Source organism: Scomber scombrus, chromosome 22 (genome assembly GCF_963691925.1).
Source record: "Scomber scombrus chromosome 22, fScoSco1.1, whole genome shotgun sequence".
Taxonomy (NCBI): domain Eukaryota; kingdom Metazoa; phylum Chordata; class Actinopteri; order Scombriformes; family Scombridae; genus Scomber; species Scomber scombrus.
In genome coordinates this window covers 15,207,245-15,232,421 of record NC_084991.1, presented here as the reverse complement: position 1 = coordinate 15,232,421, position 25,177 = coordinate 15,207,245, and the positions used below count along the sequence as shown (strand labels likewise).

Sequence of the window (25,177 nt, the reverse complement as noted above, 5' to 3'; positions counted from 1 at the left end):
GTGAAGGATCCAGATTAGGTTGTATTAAAATGACTGCCACTCAAAATGATTCACTGCTGGTTGTATGTACTATACAGATGTTTTCACTTTTCATTTTCATCACATGCATACAGTACACTTAAAAAAAACAAAATATTAGGGACATTTAATGATGAGCCATATAAAAGTCCATTATCCCTTATTGATTTCCCTTAAGTTTTCCTCACAATTCAAAAGAGAAGACACAGGCAGTTACAGAAGGCAGGCCAACATGATGTGGTGTGTTTAACATAAGGTCCGACTCTTTCTCTACTCAGTATAAAACGTCACATATACTGTATCTTGTTCAATCAGTGTAGACACAGTAGATTTTCTACATGAAAACAAACAAAGTCTTCTCGGATGATTTCTGTGTTTGTGTCGCCATGAACTTTTAGTATTTTATGCTTAAAGACGGCTAGATTAAATGAAATAAGAAGAAGGCATTACATTGTATTTTATATACAGTATGTATATCTTTTCATTAAATGTGCAATTCTGCGTTTGCTTTTTTTTTTCTCTCTCCATGATAATCCAACTTTGCTAAAACAAAGAAAAATCACAGTCACAAGATAAAAATGACACTTATTCACAAAAACACAATAAACATAAGACAGGTCTCTTTTTTTGAATAATGCACCTTCCACACATGAAAAACAAAAGGAGTGATGATAACATGATAATAAAGACTGAAATTAGTAGTAGATGGCAGATTAAGCCGTACTGCCACGTTTAAAGATGTAAACAAGACTTAAATTCTGCAGCCATGCTAGCGGAGGAGACTGTAACGCTAATTACACACCAGGAAAAACAGTACAACCACTTTGCTTTTTGCCTTGTTACTAAAGCAGGGTAGAAAAAGGAAGTCTAAAGTTTGGCCTGAAGGTGTCGCCAGAGGAAAAGCCATGCAGTTTGGTTATTATTCAAAATGGTTTATGCTCTGCAAAGTGAAACCTCAGACTCCATTTGTCAGGCTCAACTCTACATTGTCAGGTTTGACTCATCAGTCCAAGCTGCATTTCATCAGCCTCAGGTGTCTGGCTCGTATAATCTCAGCTGCAGGAGGGACAGAGGACGTCAGTACCAAAAATCCCCACAGCGATCCATCAAATGTTAAAATACTGCAGCCTGGATAAATTTGTTGGACTGACACACTGATCGCCATTAAAGCCGCGCCGCTAGCATGGCAAAAAAACACTGTGTGAAATCAAATTTAAAGGCAACTGAAACAACAGAAAATACATGATTGATACGAATCTCACTGCTTTTCAAAAAAGTACTGTCATAAATTAACACTGGTTCTTTTTTGAATCAGATGTATGATAAAAGCGCCTTTTCTCCAGCACTGATGAGAGTGGTGTGTTTTGCTTTGTCTTTTCCCTTTTAGGTTGTATACATGTGTACAAATACACATAAACTGTACACAAAGGATAAACTGATATTGAAACAACCCCTGTAAAAAGTGGCAGGAAAAAAACAACAACATTTAAGTCTGGAGGATCGCTGGATTTGCCAACAGAGCACCGACATTCCTCACCAGCATCTTCTTGCTTTTATTCATATTGGTTTCTTGACTTCGGTGTGAACAAATTCCCGATGATTTAAGCGGCGATGCTGACGGCTTCCAAGTAGTTCAGCGAGAAGAGATTTTTGCAGGGAAACAGGAAAGGCGGAGGCGTGGGAGCAGAACTGGCGGCGGTTCATTCACAGGCCAGCTTGCTGTCAAAGCTCGATAAGCCGATGGCGAAGGCTTGAAGAGCACACATGGGGTAGTTGAAGTCCAGGGTGAAGATGTCTTCGGCCACTCTGCCGAACTGCATGACAATGTAGTCAGCTGGAGGGAGGGGGAAACAGAAAGTCCAGTATTAAATGCATATGAGCATTTAAAAGTGTGAAAATGTGTTCTATTTACTTCTATGGACTAATTATATCTATCTTTTTTGTCAAGTGTGTTTTATTGAAAATGGAATAATGGAGGAAAGGGACCCAGTCTACATATTCAATTGAAAAGGGAAACAAAGAAAATACAACCAACAGTGTCCAAAATAAACACACGCACGCACGCACGCACGCACGCACGCACACACGCACACACGCACGCACACACACACACACACACACACACACACACACACACACACATCTTCATACGTATACCCGACCACCCTTCCTTCCCTCCCCTTCTGCTCAGTTTGTACTATAACATGTCAAAGGTTAAAGAGTAATGAGTGTCTACTATGGATTGTTTCTTGGGTAACAGACAAGGTACAGCCAAATCTTGTTAAATTGTGATTCTCTGCTCCTCAAACAGAACCTTATTTTTTCAAGGTGAAGCTTGTCAGTCATTTCCTTGAGCCACTGCTTGAAGGTAGGAACCTCCTTCTCCTTCTGAGCTCTATTGATATCTATCTATGCACAGAGAGAGGTAACTTACGGTCATTGTCGTGAACTATTTGAAAGTTCTTGACCGAAGCTTGAGTCACCCGGCCGTGGAAGTTCAGCACATAAGACTGGGTGTCATCGTTCCACACGGGGGCCTTGTTGTGCAGCTCGATCAGGTTGTCCAGTGAGTGATTCTGCCACCTGCTCAGGAGGCTCTCCTGCTCCTGTAATAGTTATTTTGAGATGTCAGTTTGGGTACAGATGAACAGAAACACACTAGGTTGTTAAAAAATGATGCACAGTCAAAACAGGATCGCATTTCATGACCGTCAGACTCACATTTTGAGGCCTTACAGGGACTCTTTCAAAGTTCATGTTCATGCCCGGGATGATTACAGTCATCTTACGTGGTCCTTTGAATCCCAGCACGTTGGTTTCCTGCCCAGCGGTCGAGAGAATGAGACTTAATTTCATGAATGAACTCAGGATGAAGCGAACACATTAATAGCTTGTGTGTGCGCGAGTGTGTGTGTGTGTCTTTGTTTCACACTCACATAGCAGATGGCAGCCAGCTCCTGTCGCGTGTTGCTCTCCTCCAGCAGCGCTCCGGGGTTTTTGCAGGGATTGGTGCCGTTGTCGTACACTGTGAATTTGGTGCCCATGAGGTTGGACCTGGTAGAAATGAGAACAAAAAACACTGATTGACTTTGTTGAAAACCAACCAAATATCACTACTAAAATACTCATGTTTAGGCAATAATAACTATTAAGAGCTGCTGTTAATTGTCTGGAAAATGAAAATAAGCACTGCTCATAGTTGTGCCACATAACGCAACTATTTGACTCATATTTGTGGATTAAGTAGTTTGTTTCATACAATCAGCACAAAACGCAGTCTTGTAGCATATACAAAAAACAAGTGAAATGTTGTTAACATCGTCTTAATTCACCAACACTTTCAAGTGGATTTACGCAGATGTTAGTATAGCGATGTAGAAGATAATCCAGGTTCTAAAATGAGTTTAAGAAATGACCATGTAGCCCCTCATGGACTAAAACAGATCTAATAGAAAGTGTGGTTTTACCTCAGTTTACCTATGAAGCTCTCTCCCTCTCTCGACAGATCAGTAGCATCCACTGAAATAAGGTAGTTGGATGTCTTACTCTTCTTCCTCTTTCTTCCTGCCAGCAAAAACACCTGAAAAGAGACACCATGATGTATTTATACCGTATCCATAATGTCCACGATGGGTTGAGATGGTAGTTTCTTATTAAGTGATGGATATTCAAATATCTTTTTTTGTGTATGTTTTTCTTTAAACGTCTCCAAACCTCACCCTCTTGCCATCCTCTCTCTCCATGTGCATGAAGTAGGTTGGATAGAGGCCACGGTCCATGCCCTTCTTGTCCCTGGTAATTCGACATTTGACGCTGTTGCCACGCGGAGCCGGACGCAAGACAAACTCCTCTAGATTGGTGACATCGATCAGCGAGCTCTCTGCAGTGGGCGATCCGGACGTCACCTCCTGAGGTAGAATCAGTACATGAACTTTGTACACATTGTTTGGCTCTTGTTGAGGAGTTGTGTACTGTTGTGTAGTGCTGGCAATGTTAGGATGTTAATTGTGAGTGAATTTATTGGGCTACTCACTGAAACGTCCTTGCCACTGGCAGCGGAGGATGGTCTGGTTGTGTCTGCGTTGGGGGACAGAGAACGTGTCCGCTCTTCCTCCGCGTCATCCTCGTGCTCGCTGGATTCATCAAAGTTCATACTGCCAGACAGACCTGGTAAGGGACACGAGGCAACGGTGAGCTTTAATGTTTAGCTTTAAGTCTTTACCATTTTCATGCTGGGAAGCTTTTTCAAAGAAGACCAAAAAAAGGGGAAATGAAACCCAGAGGCTCTCTGCATATCCCCAAATGTACAAGAATCCTAAACACTTTATTTCATTTCCTCACAAAGTTTTTTTCATTTGGCATCAAATTGTCCCCAAGGTGTATTTTACATCATTTTGGTTCATTTATAGTCTTTGATGTGTGACAACTAATTACTGAGGAACTGATGTAAGAACTGATGCAATACTTGAGATGATAAAATTGTGCATTATACACTTAATTATAAATATAAAAGGACTGGAGTGATAAATGATCACTCCTTTTATATTACTGAGAAATATTAATAGAGGTATTGTTTTGAACACAGGGGAGATTCATATCTGTAACTTCATAGCAAACAAGGAATCAGAAACAAATCCTTGTGAATCTGAGCCATCTCCACGCTGCTTTCTATCTGACTGAACAACATATTATTCTGTTAAACTGCTCATCACTCACCTCACCGAAAGGTCACATTAAGCTAATGGCCTCGACTGGCCCTACCTGTCAAAACCTATGCATCCCGGGTGTGATTAATGTCAAGAGATGAGACTGACATCCCTCCCGTGGCTCACATCTGTGTCCTCATGGAGAGACAGCTCTATGCAATCATGCAGTCATGCAGATGTAAAATCGGCATAGTTGACTGCAGCTAGTCTGGACTGCTTGAGACATCTGTTTCGTCATTGATAATTGGATTTATCAGCCAACTCTTGGATGCAGCTGTACCCAATTTGAATGCACTGTCAGAAGATGACAATGATCCAATGGTATGGAGAGATGTCAGTAAGCAGAGGAAACTGTTGCAGTATTTAAGATGTATGTAAAACGTGGGCGGTAAGAACATTTCAAACTGGGATTAAAATGTAATTTGTAGATTAATTGCTTGACCAGAAGCAACATTAATTATAGTAATGTGGCTGCTATAAAATGATATGTTGCATAAGTCTGTATAATTACTGGAATCCAATCTTTAGCTTTGACGTGTATAAATTACAGTAATTTTGGTTTTGCTTCTTAAGGCGCACAAAGCATTTTCCATTTGGCAGACAAAAGAGCCATTATAGCCTCAGACACCTCTGACACCTCCTCCTGTTACCAATCACTTGGACTAACATATCCTGGGCAGGTTAGAGGGTGTGCAGGGTAGGAATTGAAAAAGATGAATAATGCGACAGGCAGCACAGCCAAAAACAATATTTAAACTGGGTTATTTGCAAGAGACGAACCCTGGATATGCAGCAATCCCTCAGAGAAAGTGAGAGCCATCATGAAATACAGATTGCAAATGTTAGACTCCCTCTAACAGTGACTCCAGGGCTCCAATTAAAACACCAAACAAACTTATGTGAGCCAGTGGGTTATGAAATCAACCATCTGGAAATGTCAGAGAAGACTCTTAATGGGCTAAGCAGCAACCTCTCTCAACACAAGAACTTTAAGCTAGTAAATAAACCAAAAGAGACACATATCCACATCATAATAACCTCACAGGGAGTTTCAAGTTTTGCCCTCACCTGAAAATACAGGTTGTGATTGAATGAGCTCATCAAATATGTATCAAATATGCCTCAGAATCTGAATTCCTTCCATTTCCTGGAGGGCTGGGATAATATCAAGGGACAGGGAGCCAAAAATACCTGTCTCAACTCCTGAGGAAATAATGTATTCCTATGCTAAACTGGGGTGACATTAACAATGAGGCTTTGCATTACTGAGGAGGACAATGACATTTGCTACTGCAGCATCACGTCACATCGTAGAAAAAAAGATGCGGTAGCTACGGCAGCCTTTGATCAATTTTTACCCAATATTATTTTCAAAATCAACTAATTTCCTCCAACATCTGGACCAAAAGTGGCTTTGCGATCCCAGTTTTGAACTTTTTCTGTAAGTCAATGTGCATTTAGGATGGAGAAAGTTGTTTCTGCACCACAGCAGCAGGTGGATCAAAAAAAAAAGTACATAACCCACTCGGGTCATATCTTCCATAAACTTTATAAATCCCTGCCCAGCTGGCTGGTGTAGTGTGGGTGGTAGTAGCTATAATGAGGCCACAGATAAGCGCTGCAGTGTGAACAATGCTCCGGCCTATTATTAAATGACCCATTTCTCACTGCGTCACCATCAATCACGCCACTGTCTGCATCCATATTCCATACTGCAGCAAGGGCTTGAAATTCTGGGCATGTCACAAAGTCTGGCAATAAATGCTAATCTGGAGTGACTCAGAGGTATAACTGCATTAACTCTGAGTGCATAAATACATTATACACTCTCAGAGTTCAGGTGATTGATTGTCATCCTGATACGAAAAACACTCTCTTGCCATTCCTCGACAATTAGTACCGTCAGACTCACATTTAGTACCGCTTTTTTTCCCAGGTAGTCTATGTCTAGGGGGTGATAACTGGTTGTGCAAACATTATAATTTTGGGGAAAGTATTAACTTTCTTCCAAAAACACTTAAGCAACAAGTCTGTTCCCTCTAAAACCTAGATCTTTATTCTATCTATCTTATTCTATCCCATGTGCTAAACTCACACCTTGTTTCTGCAGCAGTTCGTGGATATCTGTCTTGGGCTCCAGCAGCGTCTCAGTGTCTCCGTCCCTCTCAGGCTCCTCCGCAGCAGCAGGGGACTGAGGCTTGGACTGGGACTGGGGTTGGAACTGAGACTGGGACTGGGCCTGGGGCTGGCTCACCGACAGGATTTGAATTTTCGTTCCCATATCAGGGGCTTCTGATCCCAGGAAAGCTGCTGGGCCGTCGATACCTATGGCAGGAAAAACAATCAGTTGTTAACGAGCCTGTGTTGTGATAATTACGCAGCTGTGTTTGTCTGTGACTGAGCTGAGTCGTACCTGAGTCATCACACTTACTGAAAAGCTTCACTACGAGTGCCTTAAACAGACTCTAGGTATCTGGTATATGATTGTGTACCGTTTATTATCCTGTATGTGCTGAGTTTCTCTTCAGGCTTTTCTTTATTTAGCATATACCTGTAAGCTTCACCTGCTAAGAGACAGTTAATTAAAATGTGTCTAAATGAATAATCCCTCCCTTGAATTTTCACTTAATAACATGTTTTTATGTTTAAAATTATAAGAGTCTGTCTAAATAAAACACGGAACAACCATATGATTAAAGAGAATTTAATTATTATAAAAATTGAAAATGACATACTACTAATTACCACAACATTAATTTTTGCTATGTAAACTATCCTTAAGTGACCTGCTAAAAACCTTGGCAAAGGAAGAACACGTCAAATATGAACATTAGTGTGTGTGTACAATGCAGTAAAATCTACTATTATTCTGCTTTTAATATCTGATAATAATCTGCTAACACATAATTCTTGGAGACAATATGAAATGATGCTATAAAATGGGGCACCGCAAGTGGTTTTTATTTTTTATCCAAAAAAAACCACCAAGCTGATGTCAGTGGAACATTGAACATGACAAATTTGTGCTGTTAAGGTTATATAATGTGTTTTTTTTAAATAATACCTGTTGCAATATGAAGTCAATGCCCACTTTTGAGTGTGTGGAGAGAAGATTGTTTGAAGATGCCTGTGTGATTTTACATGCCTTGAGAAAAAAAACGTCCCTCATGAATGATGCAAAAATGATGCAACACAAACCAGCGACCAGTGTTTCCCTCTTACCATCCATGATGACATCGTTGATGATACTGAGTTGAGACTCCACCAGCGGGGCCTGCTCCTCTCCACGCCGTGTCCTGGAGCGCCGGGGTCGAGCCTCTGTGTTGGGCTGGACCATCAGCGGTTCCTGCCGCTTCCTCCGCTGCTTCTGTTCCAGCAGCGCCCTCTGTAGACCAAAAAATGCGTTAAACTAAACACATTTAGAGACTCACATGGCACCAATCAAAAATCACAGCATAGATAACTATAGCCAGCGTGGCTGAGACAATTTAGCCAAACTGGAGAACATCGGCTTTATGAAGTGAGGGTAATTACATCTGTATGCATGATGAGATACAGCTTGTAATTTCTGCTATCAGTATGTATTGAAAATGGCGAAAAGGATAACATTGAAGATAAAGTCACAGGTGTCAGCTTTGATTTCCATATTACTTTTAGGGGTAATCAACATGCAAATCTGGATTTATCCTCCTCAGACTGCAAATGTTTGTACAAAACTTCACAGTAATCCATTAAATACTTGTTAAGCCATCTTTCTGACCCACCTATCAACATTTCCATCCCAAGAGCCCCTCCACGAGCATAGCTAAACACCAATCTAAACTGGACGAGACATTTTAGTCACACATCAGTATTCTGTTTCTGTAAACCACCTGAACATCAGAGGGAAGAGGTCTGAGCCTGTTAGGCAGTGGTATAAATCTTGCATATTGACATGATGGAATAAGTGACTCAAAATGTGAATAATTTACACGATAGATAAAGCATCCTTCAAACTCCTGCACAGGGAACACTCTTCATTCAAATGATAAGCACTGTGATAAACAACCACACTTCATCTACGGTGTAAATGAACAGTACAGGTTATGTTTTGTGAATACTGAATGACTCAGTGAAGCCAAAAGAGAGGAGGGGGAAACATCTATAATAAAGCATCACAATCCTGCCAAAGCATGCACTGAATGGGTTCACTGAAAAGCCAAAATGAGGGGTCTCTTTTGGTGTTATGTTGTATGCTCTATTCAACGGCATCAAGATTCTAGTAACGATGATCCAGGACCCATCGTAAAATAATTGGCGAAATTTGGTATTGAAAATGTGTATTTGAATTAAACAAACCTATGATAAACCTATGAAAAATACATATTTAGCTAAATATTTTTTTTAAAGAAAGCTAATAAATTACCTTCACTTCAGCCTTTAACTAGCTTTCATTTTCACACTGATGCACTACTTTCAAAACATTGTATTTTACATGATTTTATATATTCTATTTATTCTATGTTTTACTAGGCACTATTTTTTTTATTATTTATTATTATGATTTTATTTTTATCATACTGTTTTTATTAATGTTTTTTTTCTCCTTTTAGGCTTTTCTAATGTGAAACACTTGGTTTATGTACTTCCTTTAGTTGTAAAGCACTTTGAGCTGCATGTCCTGTGTGAAAGGTGCTATCATTATTATTGTTGTTGTTATTATTATTATTATTGTTGTTATTATTGTTTGATAATTGCTCAGAATTGGTATATACAGCAGCTAGGTATGGTGTGGTATAGTAAGGGTTGGGAATTCACCCTAGTCAAGCTTCATCCACTTCACCCCCCCAAGCCCTTGTCTCTGTGGTCAAAGCAGGATAGATTATGCAAGAACATTAATTAGCGCGCCGAATGCACAACAAGTTCTCTTTAGTGATGCTTAGCGAGCTGGAAGAGACCAGTAGGCCTTGTCTCATATTAGATGGAGCAAAAAGCTTTCATAACTCATTAGTCATTGAGTTAAATACTGAAAATGTCTCAAAATCTGCAACAGCAACATCAACAACTGGATTTATGATTTATGAGTGGAAAAGTGGATTGAGGTGATTTTTAAAAAATTGACCAGCATTATAAACAATCAATTTCCACCATGGGTGCAATGACCAGAGCCATTATTAATTGACAAAGGATGAGAAAATATGCTCATGTGACTCTACTATGATTATGAGCAACATAAAAAGGTACATTTGAACTCTGTATCTATGTATGTATGTTTGTTCTTTAATGGACAAGCTCATGATAAGTCTGGGAGCTCCATCATTCAGACGTGGGTTAGTTATCATTTCAAAAGACTCCGCTTTTAAGAGGACCAGGATTTGCATTCTCTCTTTAGTGGCTATAAATAAAAGAGACGACTGAATAGAGCATAAAGCGCCGGGATTATCATAATTGACATTATTATTGTTGTTAAGTAATAAATGGTTGTGAAAATACTGCCAAATTTCAGGATGCACAACAATGGTCGCAAAAGAAAAGAAAAAAAAAACACAGACAACTGTAGATGAAATGCTTACTGAGCTCAATTTTGTCCTGGTAGTTATACATTTCTTGACAAATTTTACAGTATAAAATCTTTATATTGTGTCTTTAAACATAATATTTAAGATTATCTTTACTCAAAAGTGATTTATTCTACATTTTGTCAAGGTACTGGCTATTAAATTAAGTAAAACTGCATCAGAAACAACTTTTTTGACTGAAATTGACCTTTTTAGACTGATATTTACTTGCACTGTAGTTCCACACACTAGACCAATTCTTTGTACTATCGCAGTCTGACCAGTATGTTTTGTCTTCCCTCCCAGTGAGCTATTTTAAGGCAGTCCATTGTAGTATCCCATTCTTTGATAAAGACTCAGGACTTGGAATTATTTAGACTAGGGTGTGACTCCATGCAGTCTTTCAACGGTTCTTCCTGTGTCGGCCAAAACATGGAAAAAGTGCATCAAATTTATAAAGCATACGTTGAGTTGATGAGACTTATAACATATACGTGTGTGTGTGTGTGTGTGTGTGTGTGTGTGTGTGTGTGTGTCCTTGTAAATAATGTGTTAACAATAACATGACCTACATGAGATGAAAAAAGACCAAGTCATGCATGCACAACATTCACAGTATAGTAAGTGAGTAAAATCTGAGAATTGTCAGTGAAACATTGTTGTCTGGATTCTTTCTCTCTTATCTCCGGAAGACAGATTGGAAAAACAGTCAGAGAGGAAGACTGGATAATCAACAGCCACGTACACTTTGTATCACTCATACAAACTCTTCAGACAGCTGAAAAAAAGGTAATATATCAGAGAAAGAAAATATTAAAAAGTTACCAACCCGTTCCATTGACATCCTGACAAATCGTAAGCCAAATTTAACAATTTTCTCTAAAGTAAAAACATCCCTGGTCCCATCTGTCTTCAGGTCAGATGGAGCTACATTCTCCCCGAAACGAGCAGCACTCCCACTGGGCAGAGCTCTGTCTTCCTGTCCCTCATTCCTCCTCTGGAACTGAGTTGACGATCAAAAAAGAAAAAAGAAAAAACCCCAACAGCCTCCTCTGCACTATGTGGTCCTCTGACATAAGAGGGGTCTGTCTCTCAGCCAAATACTGAGCGCTGGTGTGTTTGTGTGTGTGTGTGTGTGTGTGTGTGTGTGTGTGTTTGTGTGTGTGTATGTGCGACCACCGTTGCTAACTGAATAAGCAGTCATTAGCGCTACAGCAGAAAAGAGACAGGGAGGGAGAGAGAAAGAGAGAGAGAGAGAGGAAGCGGTGATAGAAGCTGTGAGGTACGCTCAAAGTGAGATACAGTTACATGAATAATTCTTATTTGACTATTTGATATTAGGGTGGGTAAACATGTAAAAACGCAGTAAAAAGGTGGATTTGAACTTTTATTCTTTAATATTTAAATATTTTTTTCATATTTTCCATAACTTACCTCTGATCTCCCTGCTGAGCTCAAGTGTTTGTGAGTTATATAAGAACACAAGACTCTCAAGCGAGGCTGTTTCGACTCGGCTGAAAGTGTACGGCACCACTGAGCCACGGAGGAACCATGAGACACACACACACACACTAACACACACACACACACACACCAAAACACACACCACTTACAAAGCCAGGCACCCCACACTAAATCCTCCTCTCTCTTTGAACTCACCAATCTGGCCCTCCTGTTTCTTTCTGCCTAATGTGTGAGATAGCGGCGTACGGCTTCCAGCTTAAACCAAAGCTATGCGCGCCGCAGCTTTACAGCAAGGTCGGGTTTGGGATCAAACATCTTACAGAGACTCGTGGGAAGGAGGGGGGAAAGGATGAAGAGAGAACAAATGTGCGACAGAAGAAGGGCTCTGTCAGGTAATGGTGGGATAAAGAGAAACAATCCAGCTTCAGGAGTGAGTAAGCATTAAATATTCCAACAGCTCGGCATGTGGAAAAAAGAAGAGATTTCCAAACCGACGACATTAATCATTAAATTGCACAACTGGTGTAGTTTTGTCGAAGCTGCTGCCAACAGCGGACGCCACTGGGTGACACCGGAATGGGAGAACACGGGGTCATCTCTGCTCTTTCACTTCACCAGACCAGAGCAAAACTCTTAGCAGTTTCTTATAAATACAACACAGATTACCATCTATTTGTGAGTTAGGAGACTTAATCAGACGAATGCTGCACCGTAATCACTATTGACGACACCAGATGTTCTTTGAAAGACCCTAAATAAAGTGTGAATTTGTTTGTGAATTAAGTTTAACTACCAACCTGTTTTTCCAGTTTCTGCTGCATAAGACTGGAGCTGTCATCTTCAATGCCGCTGCAGAGAAAAGTGGGAAAAGGTTAGAGACTTAACACATTTATCTTAAAGCATCTCTACTATACATTGAGTGTGATTATCCTCATTATACCAGTAGGGGTCACCACTGCAGTTACATTAATACAAATATTTTTTATCATGGATGGACTTTTATCACTGCAGTGACATTTTCATCAAAGTGTACGTAGTTAATGTTGGGAGAGTTAAAGCCAGTGTTGGGGAGTAACTAGTAACATTTAACAGCGTTATGTAATTAATAAATGTAACTGTAATGTGTTACAGTTACTGAGAAAAAATGTGTAATTAAATTAAAATTACTTATGAAAATGTTGATGATTACAAAGGGTCAGACATACATTACATCAGAAGTCAGACATTTAAGATTTAGCTCAGGAGGGTTTTTTCCTCATTTTTTAATATTTAACATGTTATTGAGTACATATATTGCTGTTTTCTATTCTTTGAAATCATTAAAAAATTAATATAATATTATAATATTTAGTTACAATAAAAATATTGTAAATAAATCATGACGTGGGCTTAAATGGTGTCACAGTATTCATTAAGCCCATGACAGACTTTTGACTTTTTTCATAAAATATCTTTATTTTATATTCCAAAATCTACATGAACTAATGAATACATTTTCAAATGAGAGATAAATCTTGCTTCATAAGAAATGATCCCCCTTATAAATCATATCTGTATCCATGAAAAACACCTAAACTTAGATTTTGGTGGGCTTAGTGGTACACTTACCCCAACAGCTGAATACGTGCGTCATAAAATTAGAAAAATAATCAAGTAATCAAATGTAATAAGTTACATTATTTTGATTAAGTAATTGAAATAGTTACATTACTCATTACATTTTAAATAGGGTAACTAGTTATTTGTAACATATTACATTTCCAAAGTAACCTTCCCAACCCTGGTTAAAACAATAATGATCTCTTAGACTAGAACCAAATCAAACAATAAAAAAAAAGATAGAAGCCGACTTGACTTTCTGAGTCTTGGCATCTCTGAAAGTTGTTGACAATATTTTTAGTTTCGAGACAGAAATAGACAGAGAACAAGAAAGAAAAAAAGGACAAGGCTCCAGCTGAGAGGATTCATTGTAGTCTGGGTCCTCTGGGCATTTATCCCGGACACCTATCTAAAGGGACCAGGTCCATGTTGCTTAGCTACAGTGAGGAGAGAGACGGAGAGGAGGTCAACAGCAGGAGTCTGTACTGTCAGACACCTACAGTATCTCTACTCTTCTCTCTTTCAAACACACACACTCCATTTCTCTTTGTCTTTCCTCTTTTTTTCCCCGTCACAGAATATATTAAACGTCACATGCTCCGGTGGGCTGAAATAGAAAAAAGGATTGATGATATAGAATGAGAAGTCTTTAAATCACGCTGCCTATCTCTCCATCAAGTAAGCTCATCAGATATCTGACTCGCTCATCCTCCTCACTCGCTATTTCCATCTCCCTTAGTCGCTCTCATATGCTTTCCACTCGTGTGTCGGTGACGATGATGACACACGCACACACACTCACACATACATTGCTTAAAGCACCTCAAGCCCGACGCCGGCTGACATCATGGCTCATATTCTGAAGGACGGACACTGAATGCCAAACTGAGTGCTGGAAACACATCTATACCACGAAGCTGAAACACACACGCTGTAATAAAGCTGTGTTACAATCGTACCAGAGTGTTTTATCATAACTCATAAATCCTTCTCCCTGGTGAATATCCCTCACTGTTGACGCTGGCAAAGAGATGGGTTCCCTTGGAGGCCATGATGGTGCAGGTGACAGAGAGAAGGGCTTGAGAGTGGAGAATGATGGTAGGTAGGGATATCGACCGAAATAAATCAATACCAAGTAGAATGGAAATGTCTCCCATCGAACAATACCTGCAATTGATCATTTTTGCACCCAGAGCTAGATAATATGACTATCTGTATGGACTTGCTCACAGCCAATCAATGCCAGCGTTCTTTGATTTAATGTGACATGTGATTGGCCCACTGCCACAGCAGCTACAACCGATCTATGGTGGTGAAGTCTCGGTGAATTTGAGTTAGTGCTCTTAGCAGTTCAGCAGCCAAGATGCCACCTAAATGCTCTAAAGTGTGGCTTACACTACACACCTGTTACGCCAGACAAAAGCAAGGGCACAAAATGTGTAATGGGTATCAAATGAAGTACTCAGTTCAGCATTTTCCATTAATTATATAAGTCTAATTGTAGTCTAATTTGTGCCACTAATTTTGTAGTTTAGTTATTTGAAAAACATAACACGAACTTAAAACAATGTAGAAAAAGATATGTACTTAAAAAAATGTCAAAATCTAACAGTATTTTATATGTTGCCAAGTAATGCACTAGTTGAACTTGGATAATAATTTCAGCTTTCTTTGTTTTTAGAGCTGAAATATGGGCATTAGTCTTCTTTGATGGTTTGTTTGGAGCATTTATGAACAGTTTTTTTGCTCTGTCATCACCATTCATAACTATACAACCAGTAGTTAAATTACTAAAGCACTAAATTGTTTAAAATACTTTTTATTATTGATATAACTTCTTAATTTGCTCTCAGAGTGCACCTGAATGATACATTTGACTTAAAAATGTAAAAAATGTTCTTCCAGGGGAGGCAGACCTCCCTAGAGATCCAACCATCATAGTCTCTCAACAAACACTGCAATTGGTATCAGTATCACTTTAAGGGTACTTGGATTGGAACTGGTATCATAGTTTTTTAAACGATACCCAGCTCTAAATGGTAGGTGATGGTTTTTAATGATGACACATTTATTACAGTAAAGAGATGGTGGAGGCTGCGCAGGTGGGCTGAGAAGCCAGACCTGGGTCACTGTGGATTGTTGCGGGTGTGTTTTGGACACCTGTGTGGATTAGATAACTTCTTCTAGAGTTGCATTTTTACCAAAAGACTCCCAGATTTACAATACAGTTTGTCTCCAACTAATGAGATAATGGCCAATTGTAGGAGAAAGGCATTAACAACTGATTAAAATGTTTGCTGAGATTTCCCATCAGGCTGTGCCAGTAATGCTGCTGTTTGCTACAAAGCATTCACAGTCTGATAATGGTTAAAGATGCACCTCCCTGAGTTTCCCTGATGAATTCAACCTCACACAAAATCTTTTTGTCATCATGTTATAACCCTGGGGGGAGATTTTTGTGTTAATATTGTAATTAAACTGCGCTTCAGGATATTTTTCATATAAAAGCTTCATCATAGCATGTGCAAATATATGCTATTCATTAGGATTGTCTGTAGCCTGGAGAGCAATCAAAACTGATTAAAAAGTGGAAGAGACACAGCAAAGAGTCTTGACACAGTCTTGAAGCAGTTCTAAAAATGTTGTTAAATAAATATGATGTTTAGTTTATGGATAAAAAACCTTTGAAAACGCATATTTTCTTGCTTGTGCTGCATGATCACAATGTGGTTTTCTTTATCATACAGGAGTAGAGGTTAAATTCAACCTCCTGTCCAGTCAGTCGATAATCCTCTGTGGACCGGGTAATTCGACTGACAGATTGTGGAAGAAGAAGGTTTGTGTGTGAATGTGTATGTGTGTGTTTTTTGGAGGTTTTGGAGGGGGTTGTATTGGTGTTTACCTTGCTGCTGAGTTAGAGGAGAAGCTGGCAGAGCTCGAGGGTCTTCGGGGACGATGGAAATTTGGCACCAAGGCAGCGAGAAGCACAGGACGTGTGAGAAAAGAGAGAAAAAAGTTACGCAACAAGACAAAACAAATATAACACGTAATCTAGGGGACGTTACTGATTTGAAGCTAACAAAGTGATAATGCAATGTAAAAAAAAAAAGTGTTCGGAAAAACCTCAATGTGTTAGGGGTTAGGAGAATGTCCTCATCACACACACACACACAAACGCACGCACACACACACACACACACACACGCACAGGGCACCTCGTCACAGCTGCCAGTGATCAATGTTTCATTAGTCTGTCACAGCTTGGGTGACAAGAGGAGGACACGCCGCTGTTGTCCCCTCCTTGTGTGTCAGACCGGCGTAACCATGGAGATTTCAGCTCCGTCAGCGGCGCACCTCCACCGGCATTGATTAAAAACCTGCAGCCGGCTTCTGTGTAATTGGAGGCCTTACTTAGCACTGTGCTGTAGAGATTTACAGACTGCTGCACGTCATAATATCTATTAAAAGAACATTTGTGGAGGTAAATATGATTTTAAATATGCCTGAAAATTATTTTAATAGCATAAGAATAATGGTAATGTTTCCTCTTCAAAGCCTGGTGTGTGTTTTCCCTAAACTGGACAAGGATAAGCACTCAGGTGGTTTAAACACTTTCTAATCTATCAAGTAGCAGGGTTAGAAAAGGCAAGTGTAAAAATGGTAATTACTGTCCATTACACCGCTGTTCATTCACAGTGAAAAAGAAGACAAGTTGACCAGTGACCTCTTTTCAGATATTTAAGCTATTTAAAAGGGGGGGAAAAAGATGCATGTCATTAACCGAAGGGATCCTATTATCAGAGCGCCGTCCATTTTGCCCATTGTTCGTTTTAATTAAAAGTCTTCCACTTCGCCACTTCAAAAAGGGGAATTTGAAAGTTGAATGAGCTGAACTTAATTTCTGCCACGGGCGATTCAGCTTTTCAAATGTAGAGAGGACACAGAATTTAAAAAAAGGAGGACTGATAAGATTAAATGCTTAATTCCCTCCGGGGGAAGAGAGAGAGAGAGACAGAGAAAGAGCGAGAGAGAGAGAAAGAGCATCACAAAAATACACATAAATGAATGAAAGAGGGATAAGTGCAGTAGCTCCTCTCTTAGTATGAAACTAGCTGGTGAGATTTAACTTTTCGCCTATTAAGCTCCCTTTGCTCGTTCTGGCACAGGTTCTGGTTTTAGGTCTGAACAGGCACAAAGGTACCAAACCTGGCAACTTCTCCATGACGACAAGACTCCGCAGCAGCAGCAGCAGCAGCAGCAACACAGTCGTTACTCCCAGCTGTTGTTTGGTGAGGTGTAATTACAGCCTCAAACCCCCTCCCCAACCCTTTAAAAAAAACATATTTGCATGTTTGTTTGTTTTTTTAACATTTCTTGATGTGCTGAATATTCAAGCTAAATTCAACTTGTGCATTCGTGAGCTTATGAGGTGCTGACAGGTAGTGTTTAGAGGTGCTATACTTACCCACATCTTTTAATCTTACTCTCAGAAATGAAGCGAACACAATTCTACTTCTTTTATCTTTCTTAACCCTTACATGCTGTTTAATTTGACAGCTGTAAAAACACTGTAAAATCTGACTTTTTCCTAATGTGACCAGCAGTATACAAAAATGGAAATAAAAAGCATCATTAGTTATATTTTTGTGCAGCTGATACATATTTTAATATGTGTAAAATTCAAACATCAGCATTAAAACATGTTGTATTCATCATATTCAATAAAATCTTCTCATGGACCATATAATAGTGATTCTCCATAAGATTAATCAAACAGAACATTTATTAATGACTGACAGGGAATTTATGAGTGTGTATTGATGTAGAGATGAATTAGGAGTCAGAAACTGACCAGTATGTGATGGTAAAAGCATAACTTTGGCTCTCAAAAGAGTTTAAGCTCCTCTGTCAACGCAGGTTCACACAGTTACGCAAATGACGTTTATAGGTGTGGAGTTCAAGTGATTGTGCAATTAGCTTTTTCCCAAACTGGATAATTACACACATTCAATTCGGGATCTACACATTTCTGAGTGTTGCCAAAGAAAAAAAAACACACTTTCACACTTTTTCAGCTGTTTCAGTAATCAGCTGGAGGGATATTCTGAGCACATCCTTAGTTACATGAGTGTTCCCATCAAGCAGCCAAAAAAAAAACAACAACCCTATTAAGACACACACACACACACACACACACACACACACACACACACACACACACACACACACACACACACACACACACACACACACACAAATCACCAACTCTGGTTACAGCACAGTCACTGCCTTACGCTCTGAATAAGTAACGACATGGTGGCAGAAACATGAGCGAGAGGCACACATCTTTGACGGCGGGGTCAGCCATCCAGCTGGCCAGCGCAGGGATTAAGCAGTGACTCGGAGGAAACATTATAGTAGTGCTGACCTGCGTCCTGGCACGGGCCATCCTGCAATCTTCCCCTAAAAAACAACACGGTTTGCAGAAACTAAAGAAAAAAACTGGTTTGTCCGTGTCTTGATAGAGTAGCTGGTTCTTGGAAGGCACACAAAAGACAACTCAAACAACCTCTTCTAGCACTAACACTGTCATATACGGGTCAATGATGTGATGCAACCCAGTGTCAATTGGTGTTACCAGTATTTTTTCATTAAAATCTGATTATATACAGGGAAATAAATGTGAACTAAAATGTAGAATAAATATAATCTACTTTTAGCAATGCAACACTATGTTTTCTTTAACACATTTTACATCATTTGTCAAAACTGTTTTTAAGATATGTTGTGCTCAATATTGACAAAATTCTCTATAATTCAAATGTAGAAATAATCCAAAAATCTTACTTATCCTTTGATGTTTTAAAAATGAAGTAATTATTTGTATAAGTACACTTAAATACACTGTAGGTAGATAAAAACTATCTAATCTTTATCATTCTTTTATGGTTACGCCATTTGACATTTTCAGGAGCATTTAGTTCATTTCAAATGACATAAAACCAACAAATATACAAAATGTACATTTTAACAAACCTGATGTTCTTAAAAATATTTTTAAAGATATTTTTGAATTGCTCATCTTGCCAACCCTTATTTGTCCCTGACCCGCATGTGTGCCTGTGTGTGAGGCTACCTGTACGACCAGCGGCTGTAGACAGGCTGAGATCCACCGTTCTTTACAGTGTCCATGGATGCTGCCTCAGGAATGCTAGTCCGGGGGCTCTCCTATCTATACGAGTATCACAAAAATATTCATTTACACCTCGAGCCTGGAGCCTGGAGTCAACTCTGCAGTGCTATTAAACAGTAAGCCTCCCAGATCTCCCTGCTGTTATGTCACTGAGACACAGAGTAGCTCCGTCCCACCCAGGGGAGTGACAGCTACTATAGTGCCGAGGCGAACTGAGGTCGGAGGCTTGGACCTGTTACCATGACTTCGCACTTCATGCAGCTGCAGAAGGACTCAGCCGGAAGCGAGGGGGACCATGAAATCAGCCTTTTTATTTTCACAGACTGTGTGTTAGGTAAAGTTACTTTAACACGTCTGAGCCTGTTCATGCTTGATATTAAAGGCCAGTGGCTTTCTAACTAGTTGCTCTCACCTAATTTCCCCTCATTTTTACCAACTTTCTGAGCTCATTTCCTCACTTCCTCTGACTCACATATAACAAACCACAGATGCACATTCTGTCTGGCATCTTTCATACGCAATAGTGGGAATTTATTGAGCTTTAAATAGCCTGAAATCGCCTCTAAAAATGAATACTCTGTCTGTTAATACTTCTGGATTACCCTACATACGCAACAGTTGGTGTGTGAGTAACATATTAGTGTCTGTGTTCCTCGTGATACCGCTGATAAAAAAGTACATGCTGCTATAGAAAAGGTAACTCAATAAACCAAAAAAAAAAAAAACCTATAGATTACCCTTTCTAAAAACCGACACGGTGTAAAGGGGGGGACCTTAATCTAGTTGCTAGGAGACCAGAGCCTCCCAATCTTGTTGCTGTGCCTATTTGCAAGAGAGTGAGAGAGAGAGTGAGAGAGAGAGGGAGATAGAGAGAGAGAGAGAGGAAAAAAGGAAAGCCACAGAGGAGAGAAAGCATGTTTGTGTATTTTTTTGTCCTGAGAGACGGCGGTAAAACGGCGTATAAGTCGACACTGATGATAAGTGGAGGGGGCGGGGGCGAGGGGGGATCAATCACCACAGGGAGTAATTATTGAGCTCAAAACAAAATGATGGAAATAAGCTACAAGAGTTGTTAATAATACCATTTCCCTTTGGGGCAAACACGATGTACAAATACGTTGATTAGACAGCTTTTAAAGAAATGTAAGCAGCTTTTTGACACTATAACTTAAAATTCATGTAAAAGTTGCAGCATTCAACATAGAGAGAGAGAGAGAGAGAGAGAGAGAGAGAGAGAGAGAGAGAGAGAGAGAGAGAGAGAGAGAGAGAGAGAGAGAGAGAGAAAGAGAGAGAGAGCCCCCCTTTTGTTTCTTAAAAAATACCAGGGATGTTTGTTTTTTTCGTCTCTCTCCGTGCATGGGAAACAGAGCAGATTTACTCGGGCCAGCTGGCCGTATATGTCAGGAATCCGGCAGACAACCGCAGTGAATCACATCCGAGCCACAAGCCATCATTGCTGCTGCGGAGGTTAACCACTATACTTTTTTTTTTTTAATCAGTTCATTGATTTATATTGATCGTGTTACAATATCCAACTATGATAAGCAAAGTGCTGCTTTCGGTTCATTCATAGTTGACAGCTTAGGCAGAAAACTTGTTGGTCAGCATGTTTTTAAACTATGCTGAAAATCCCTGAAAACCAGTGATGATGTTTTTTTAATTTAATGATGTATTATGTAAATAAATAGCAGGGGCGGAGCGAAGTTCGTGGGGGGGGGGGGGGGTGCAGCCTTGAATGTTTTGTGATAGTTGATTTTATCAATATCGCCCAGCCTTAATTGGGAGCTGGAGTGTGCTGACTATTGTCTTGTTTCTAATAAGTACAGAAATAAATCACTACTACTACTATTAATGTTTGCAGTAGTCATACAAGGCAGTAAAATGACATTCTGCACATGTGAACCATCTAGAAAAGAATCTGACCCTTGCTCTAGGCGCCCTTGATCTTGTCCACTCCTAGATCAGGTGATGCTGATTAATAGAACTAGCGGATGTTATTATAACCTTGAAATCATGTCAGCTGATCATTTGAGGATGTCGATGCTACCGAGGAGGACCCCTGCTTTTCGACACCGCGCTGACGTATAAGCAGTTCTTGTGTCGCTGTCGGGAAAACTGTCACTCCTCAGATGTGTCATCTCTCAAAGCAGACTCTCGGATCCGAAAGTGTTACAGTCTGCAGAGTGACTCAACGGTCACCAGTTTGAAAAGAAATGGAGTAAATATAGAAGAGAGCCTTGAATGTGCAGTGACGTTAAGCGACGAGGAAATATATAACAGAGGAAGTTGGGAAAATGCCCCCTTTTTTTTTTGGTTGATCATTACAAATGCTGAGCCAGCCATCTGTGAACTTTAACACAAACTGTCTGGGTGGATCTGAGCTTACGACCGAGCGGCGTGCATCACAGCTGGCGTGCTGATCGGGGAAGGAGTCTGTCGTTGTGGTTCACATTACTAACCAGACACATTTACAGAGCCAAGACGAGACTACGCTGTGTCATTTTCTATGTAGTAGCTTCTTTATATTCCCTGAAATAGAAAGCCACATATTTATTTGTAGTGTAATCAACAAACATACTATTGTCTCTGCCTTAAACCTTACATACTATTCTTATTCTGACTCATAGTTAGTCTCTATACCTTATTCACATTCATAAATCCCCCATAGGTCATTAATATATGTTTGATTAATGAGCAAACATAGTGTTTATCTATAGAAAAAAAGACATTCACAATCACTATATTATGGTCCAGGAGAACATTTAGATGGGATAGGAAGAATACAACATGTTTGAATGGTGTTTTTTGGTGTTTTTATACAAAAATGTGTATCAGCTGCACAAAAATTTAAAAAAAATATGCATTAGTGTATACTGTGGGTCAAGGTCCAGCTAAAAGAAATGTGTATATGGTGTTTTTACAGCTCTCAAATGTAAAAAAAATGGGTCAAATTTGACCATGAACAGTATGTTACGGTAAAATGGTAGCACTGGTGTGCAAACTGATAAAAATCAAAAATTCAGATTGAGACTCTAAACTGTCTGACAGGAAAGGGTGGGAGCTACGATGGATTTTTATCTCACTGAACAATAAAAGCAGACGTCTGCTCCAGTGCTTAAAATAGTGTAAAGTAGCTTCTGTCATGCGCGCACACACACACACACACACACACACACACACACACACACACACACACACACACACACACACACACACACACACCCTAAATTTGCAGGACTTTAGAAAGGAAATGCAGGACTTTGGTCCCCAGAGGGTTCCTGGTCCCATTAAGGTTTGTGTTTATACCAGAAAGGGTCCCCAAGAGAAAACAAGAACGCGCACACACACACACACTATACGACCTGTATGTCCGACACCTGTTTGCATGGACATCAGAGGGTATAGAAAGCACTATCATGAGGTATGCTGAGGTGAGCCAGTTTTTGGTTGTTGTTTTTTTCCCTATAAACATACGTAGTGGAGAACAGGCTTTGAATTCCTCATATACTGTATCCTGTATAGATTCCCTTTTAATGGGTTTAATGGGAGGCTAAAGTGTCAGGTAGGAATAGAGTGGTCTTACTCTCCTTTAGCTGATTCTGTTCAGAAGATACAGACTGTCAAATATGTGACAATCGCCCCCGTCATGGGGGTTGGTCGTCCCCATGTTATTATAATGGGGAAATTTAAAATTAAAATGTAGGCAATCTTAGAAAAATGCTAAGTTTCATTGAAATACAACAATCATCAGACAACACATCCCCTGCATCAAGAGAACATAAACAGGAAAAATCATTCCTATCAGTGCTTTTTTAAATCCTTATATGGGTCAGTGACAAATAAGGGTTGGCAAGATGAGCGATTCAAAAATATGTTAAAAATAGTTTTAAAAGCAGCATCAGGTTTGTTCTAATGTACATTTTGTATTTCTGTTGGCTTTATGTCATTTGAAATGACATTTGCACCATTTTTAAACCAAAAATAAGACTGAATGCTCCTGAAAATGTCAAATGGTGTTCACAATTATTTTCCTGTATATAATCAGATTTTGATGAAATAAATACTGGTTACACCAATCGACACTGAGTTACATCTTGTCATTGACCCATATAACAATATTCTGCATTTTCTCCTCTCTGACTGCTCTGAGCTTTACATCAGGTGGAATCTGGCTTTTGTTGGTCTTCCTGACAAAATCCCTGCTCATTTTGCTCTCTAAAAAGAAACAAAAGAACTAAATATATCACACCATATATGTATGCAACCAACCTTGTTCTCCCTCTATGTGTATAATAACATACACACGTTTTATATTTTACCCTACTGGCTCTGATTACCTAATAGCTTGTTGAGTCAAGAGCCGAAGTGGTCTCATTTTGGGTCGTGACAAAAACAGATGACTCAAAGGGAGACATGTTCAAGCATGACATGCATACATGTTTTTCTTTTTCTCCTCCTTTTTGCCTCTCACTTCATTGTACTCAGAGCTTAGGAGTGGAGGCTGACTGTGGCTATATCTTGATATCTTGTGTTATATATTTTAGGTGATATATTGTAAATAAACAGAGTGCTACAAAACACAATGCAATCTTATATATTTAGCCAGGTGGTGTAGCTGTAATTATGTTTTTAACAATTTTTACTCTCTGTGTGGGTTAAATAATTGAATAATGGCTGCTCTTACATCGGGTTTTACAGCGTTAGATGAGTGACATCCATTGGTTTTCCATTTTATCAGGGTAGTGGACACAATGCTTATAAACAAGCAAAGCTAAAACATCATTAAAGCCTGTTAGCCGCTTCATCTGTGTATATATGTGCCAGCTGCGGTGTGTTATAACAAGCTTGTTACCATTTAGATGCTAACATTAGCCTTTTCTAAAAAGTTGTGAAGTTTTTCGCGTGTAAGTTTTTTTTTCTCGTTAGCTTGTCATTCTCAAAGCTGCCGACATACAACAAATACACACACAATTTAACCCCCCCAAAAAGTGTATTGTTTAAACTCACCTAATGCTGTAGTAACTCATGTTTATCCACGGTTGCTAAGGAAGATCAACGTGCCGCAGTACGCTCTTTTTTTTATGTGGACGCTGTTGAGGAGAACTCTCGGTCCTTAGTTACCGAACACACGTAGAACGAGCGCTGCTATTGGTCGAGAGTTTATGTAGGTTGAAGCTGATTGGTGGATAATCTGGAGAAGGGGGAGGAGAGAGAGAGAGCCCCATTAACTGTGAATGGCTCTTTTTATTTTTCACTCTATCTTGACAAATTAGCACACACACAAATAGCAAATGTGTTGTCGCAGGAATAACTAAACCAGGGGTGTCAAAAAATCTGGACTACTGTATAAAGATAAAGATAAAGATAAAGATAAAGATAAAGATGAAGATGAAGATGAAGATGAAGATGAAGATAAAGATAAAACTTTTATTGTTCCAGCCCACCTGAGATCAAATGTGGCTGTAGGTATGTGGCCCTTGGACTAAAATGAGTTTGACACCCCTGAGCTATACAAAAGAACAACAGTGTAGAAAGAGAAAGACTGAAAAGAAGGGAGTGGAGCCTAAATGGTCTGCCCAGGACCGGGGGACAAACAATTACAGGTTCATATCAATCATATATTGAACATTAAGCAAAATGTTGTCAATCAGCATCTTCTG

The 25,177-nt window shown here is 39.5% G+C and overlaps 1 protein-coding gene across 2 annotated transcripts; it reads right to left on the bottom strand.

The window, feature by feature from the left end:
- Positions 1-1,707: 1,707 nt before the first annotated feature.
- Positions 1,708-19,662, bottom strand: tulp3 (TUB like protein 3). 2 transcript variants are annotated; one of them, XM_062444088.1, is made up of 12 exons: positions 19,461-19,662; positions 16,227-16,268; positions 12,523-12,574; positions 7,947-8,109; positions 6,822-7,049; positions 4,052-4,185; positions 3,738-3,926; positions 3,486-3,598; positions 2,955-3,072; positions 2,740-2,838; positions 2,453-2,624; positions 1,708-1,852 (listed from the first exon to the last, which is right to left on the bottom strand). In XM_062444088.1, the coding sequence occupies exons 1-12, from the start codon at positions 19,514-19,516 to the stop codon at positions 1,719-1,721; spliced, it is 1,500 nt and encodes a 499-aa protein (XP_062300072.1). In that variant the 5' UTR covers positions 19,517-19,662; the 3' UTR covers positions 1,708-1,718. The 2 variants fall into 2 exon arrangements, with proteins under 2 accessions (XP_062300072.1, XP_062300071.1); XM_062444087.1 differs by lacking the exons at positions 12,523-12,574; positions 16,227-16,268; positions 19,461-19,662 and adding an exon at positions 11,091-11,208.
- Between the last annotated feature and the right edge of the window lie 5,515 nt (positions 19,663-25,177).